The sequence below is a fragment of the Etheostoma spectabile genome, chromosome 15 (genome assembly GCF_008692095.1).
Source record: "Etheostoma spectabile isolate EspeVRDwgs_2016 chromosome 15, UIUC_Espe_1.0, whole genome shotgun sequence".
Classification (NCBI taxonomy): domain Eukaryota; kingdom Metazoa; phylum Chordata; class Actinopteri; order Perciformes; family Percidae; genus Etheostoma; species Etheostoma spectabile.
In genome coordinates, this window is record NC_045747.1 from 21,663,684 (window position 1) to 21,668,632 (window position 4,949).

The 4,949-nt window shown below is 38.0% G+C and overlaps 1 protein-coding gene across 1 annotated transcript in view; it reads right to left on the reverse strand.

Moving 5' to 3' along the window:
• Positions 1–1,421: 1,421 nt before the first annotated feature.
• The window catches only part of fgf19 (fibroblast growth factor 19), a 27,592-nt gene continuing 24,064 nt past the window's right edge, over positions 1,422–4,949 (reverse strand). Inside the window, exon 3 of the mRNA XM_032538095.1 lies at positions 1,422–1,935. Within this exon, the coding sequence (XP_032393986.1) occupies positions 1,618–1,935 (318 nt within the window). The 3' untranslated portion in view covers positions 1,422–1,617. The remainder of the gene's footprint in view (positions 1,936–4,949) is intronic.

Consider the following 4,949-nt stretch of genomic DNA (forward strand, 5'->3'; position numbering starts at 1 on the left):
TGGCAATTTCTGGCAAAAGCAAGTGCTGCTATACTCCATTACAATCCATAGCTCACTACACGTAGCTAGACCAGGAAAAGCTACAGCCTTGCTGCTGGGGTTGTTTATTTAAGTCAATTTCAGATCACATTCCAGCTGAAACATATCTGGTTGCAGGGGCGGATTTAGTCATTTTGAGGCCTAAGGCAAACACAGGCATGGGGCCCTCCACAACCCTTGTTCTAACCCTTTTTTTTTTCATTTTATAGGAGCCAAAACCTGCTTATCTTTTCTCCATTTTTCATTTGCATGTAATAGTTACTGCTTGTAAATCTGCGTCCCTCTTGATTTCTTGGAAAAAGCTCTGTCCCTGACTTGTTGTGGTCCCCTCTGCACTATTGAGCAGCGCTCTATGTCTGACAGCTGTTTTGGCCAGAGTGCTGGATCATCTTCAATCAGAACACATTGATTAGGGGGACTGCTACTCACGGGGTCTAGTTGCTGCGGTGGGTAGCTCCTCTTCATCAGTGTTAGCATTACTAGCGCAAGCACCGCGGCTTCTTGCTGCTCTTTAGTAACGTTAATGTTAGTGTTGTCAGTAGCCGTCGTGAAAAAGGTTGATACTTTTGAAAGTTTTGCTAAAAACTTTCTGCTTTCTTCCCGCTTCTTCCTTTTTTTACAGAACTACTTCGGTAGCTTCGCTTCATTTTTCAACCGTAGCTTACAGCACGCGCTGAGCCGTTTGTTTACAAACACACGCAGATGCGCAGTAGGATAATGGAATATTCCAATGTAGTGGGAACTGGGGGGAGTTTCTCATCATGAATTAAACAATCGGATAGCACTTTAGCGTATCAATGTTTAGAGATATAATTAATTGGTGAAAAGTAAGACAACAAATCGTAACCATAAGTTTATGAGGCGTTTTACGGGGCCCTTGGTAGCTTGGGGCCTAAGGCAATTCCTTACCTTTGCCTAATGGTAAGTCCGCCTCTGTCTGGTTGTGTAATATTTTGTTTATAAGCCTTTATTTTTGATTTGTCATGGTATAAGGTCTTGCTTTATATTCTGTTGTAGTCAGTCTCCACCTGTACAGAGGCGGAGCACAGATGAGGAGACTCTGGAGATCCGGGAACACTGACAATCGGACCAGACTGGGCTTTTTCAGAAGGGGGGTTTAAAGGCGCTGCAACAGAGCATCTCAGAAAGTTTTTTTCTATTCTACTCCTTTTTTAAGTTCCTGTTGGTGCTACTCTTAATTAATCTATGGTTATTGATCATGTCTCTAATCCAGAGTCAAACATATCCCTCCCTGTGTGCCATAAGCTGTTTTGGGAAGAGGAAGACTGAGCACACTCAGGTGTTTGTTCAGTAAATGTAAAGGTTGTTACTGAAAGTGACAGAATGAAACATACTTCATAACACATACTTCTCCACTCTGTAGGAAACTGCACTGTTCAGTAATGTCTGACTGGACAGTGCTGGCAGGATGTCGCAGCCACCTTTCTGGGTGCAGGCTGGCTGAGCCTGCAGTCAGTTCCTGCAATATGCAGGGAGAAATGTCCTTTTTTGGGCCTCAGACAAAGTAGAACACCCCAGGACACATCCATTTACTGGTGTCTCAGAGCTACTGTCTCATCACTTGTGGAAGCTGGGACTATGAATGATCTGAGAGAGCTTTCCAAATGAGTCCATCGTGTCCACAGGTTCTTCTGTTTGTGTTGCGCTCTGTCTCGGCTCGCCAAGGATGTCCAGTCCAGGGGATGAGGAGTAATCCAGGGTGCTGATCCTGGGGAGGAACTGGGCCAGAGCCGGTACGCCTCGGTCTCGACCCTGCAGCCTCTGCCGGTGATTTCCCAGACTGAGCAGGGCTCTGTGTCCATCAGAGACGTAGATGTTGTACCCATCTGGCAAAATATGCTCTCTGAAGGTGCAGTCATCTCTGCTGTAGGTGTGCTGGAAATAATGGGAAAAGTTTTAAAATGACACTTCCCGTGAGGAAATGACCCCGATGGAAATGACCCTGATACACGTGTTGCATTTTACTTGATAAATTGCAACATTATAAATGTATTGATTTTGTTTTCAATGACTTTCAATGCATCTTTCTTATCTGCACCTGTCGAAGTGGTACCACAGTATCATGTTTTCTTTTTCTTATTTGTGTACTAATCAACAAGCAGCAGACTTTCCTCCTTGGTCCAGTTTTTTTTTTGTTTCCATTTCAGCCAATTTTCTAGTTTCCTCCCTAATGAATATATTTAAACACTACAAATATATTTGATTGATGTTAGTTCGAATTAAATACTACTGAAGATATTAGATAATTCACACGGATAAAACTTCACACAGATAAAATTACATTGTATTACATGTCTGTTTTGGTTTTAATAATTTAAGCAAGGCTATGTAACCCTTAAAAAAACTAATGTTTGCAAACCTTGGATAGATACTGCAATATGGCAGACATAACTAGGTCACTTTGCGTACTTTTGGTCAAAGTGGCTGCTGTTCAGCAAAAGTTCTCTTTAACAACAGGGCAGAAGTTAGTTAAATCCTTGAGTCTGATTGGCTATTCCACTCCGGGAATGCATGTGATTAATCATGTCAGCTCAAGTAAATTAAATCTATACATCCCCTCGAAAAAACATAGGATAAGATAAAACTTGATTTATCCTGAGGGAAACTTCTGTGCAGCAGTTGCAATAAAAAGTGGGAAGAGTGCAGATATAAGTCGCAGGGCATTTTCACACTTGAAACCAAGATTCAGGTTGTCACATTTAATTCAGTTAGTTTTGCACTGAAAAAAATGGCACTTTGGATGAACCTAAATGAATTACCCTAATTTTTAACAGCTAAAATATTTTTTAGTTTTGCTCAAATTATGTTTCTGATTTAGACTAAACATTAATTTAGATTTTAAATGAAAATATATATTTATCCAAAGTTAAAGATTTACGTTCACACAAAGTAAAAATTATTTGTTAAAAAGACCATAAACCATTACTTTACATTGTTCAAAATTAACTTTTCAATTTGGAAAAACCTAATATTACTATTACATCAAAGTATAGTTTTTAGTTCAGAATAAACTAATAAAAACACTCTAATTTTAAAATTAAACGTTTGATTCAGTTCAAAATATAATTCTTTAGTCCCAAGCCAAAACATTACTTAATGTAGGTCAATATTATAACATTTTATGCATTTTTACAACTTAAATTTGACCATGAACAAAAATTACTTTGCTATGATATAAAATTAGAATTTCACTGCAGGTACAACTAAAACATTCAATGCTTAAATGACTTTAAATAAAGACAAGAATATTCTCATCAAAAGACCTATGTTTAAGGGGAGGTCTTTTTTAAATGTGCTTCATCTTTTGTAAAATAAAACATTTACCTGCAAAGCAATTGTAACTGTTTCACACAATCACTTGAGGGAAAAATACAAGTATAAAATAAAAAAAAACATGTGTAGAATTAACTTAAATATGGTCTTTAATAGTTTTTTAAACCATATCCAACCTGTATCACATCTTAACCTTTACAAAATCTTGTAAACATGTATAACTGGTTTGTTTATCTCTCATTTAAAACTTGATGTAGTGTGTAAAAATACTTTCTAACCATGCTTAAACGTGGCTATCCTTCACCGTTTACAGATCAAATTCTTAATCTCTCAATTTGTTTTAACTTCTTTATTTTAATTTAACACAACTCCACTAGAACCACACTCTAATAGAGACAGACATGGATTTCCATAAAAAATGAAAGTAAGGCCAGTGTTGAATTGAAGTATGTATCTTATTTAAATTCAACAATGACCCCTTTCATTCTCCTGCAAGGTGTTGAAACACAAGCTAGAACACAGAACAAAAACATGCTGTATCCAAATGTCTGTTTCTTTGAATAATCCGAACAAATAGAGCTTGACACTCAAACTGCACACTCTGAGTCTCATTGTGTTTGTTTCAATCTCCATGAAGATTTTCTGCAGCGCATCATAAGTTTATTTGAGCTCACCTGGATAGCTCTAAAGTTTAGAGCATAGATGAGGCCAAATAACATGGCACATGCATGTGTAACTGATGGCAGCTTGTTAAGGACTTCCACGCATTCTATTACAATCCCAGTGCCCTGTGGTGGCTGGAGAGGATCCTCCTTGTCCCTTACAACAAACACTGCCATTTACACCTCTCAAGCTCCGTTTCAACTTGGTCCTTCTGAACAACCTGACATGACAACAAAGATTTATTTTAAAAGTGATTCTGATTAATAACCTTTGTGTGGTGTACCAATATAAAGAAATATCCATGCAAAATTTTTCTCAATCATATCTGTAAATACAAATTAATATAATTAATTGGGGTTCTTTTGGAAATTTAATGACTTGTAAATTCCAGCAGATATTAAATGACAGCTCCTAGGGCTGCACAATTAATCAAATTTTAATTCAATTCAATTCAATTCAATTTTATTTATAGTATCAATTCATAACAAGAGTTATCTCAAGACACTTTACAGATAGACCACACTCCAGAATTTACAAGGACCCAACAGTTCTAGTAGTTTCCTCCAGAGCAAGCAACAGTGCGACAGTGGCGAGGAAAAACTTCCTTTTAGGCAGAAACCTCGGTTAATCACTTCCCGATCAAATTTGCGTGATCAAGCGATATTTTAAATGCGTCATTCCGTTCATAGAATGCTCCGTTTTTTTTGCAAAGCCAATCTCTGTAAACCCCTGTCTGATCATGTGCCAGTCAGAATTGTTCCCTCCACCGCGCAGCTTAGTTTCTAGATGTTGACAGTCACAGAGGACAGAGTAACGTGAGGAAAATTCCACAGCAGATAGCAGTCATCTGTCGGTCTCAAGGTTTACCAGTTTACCAGTAAACGCAACATTTTGTCCCGTCTGTGTCGTTTTTAAAACAACAGCAGATCTAGGGTGCTAGTTAGTGTCTGTTA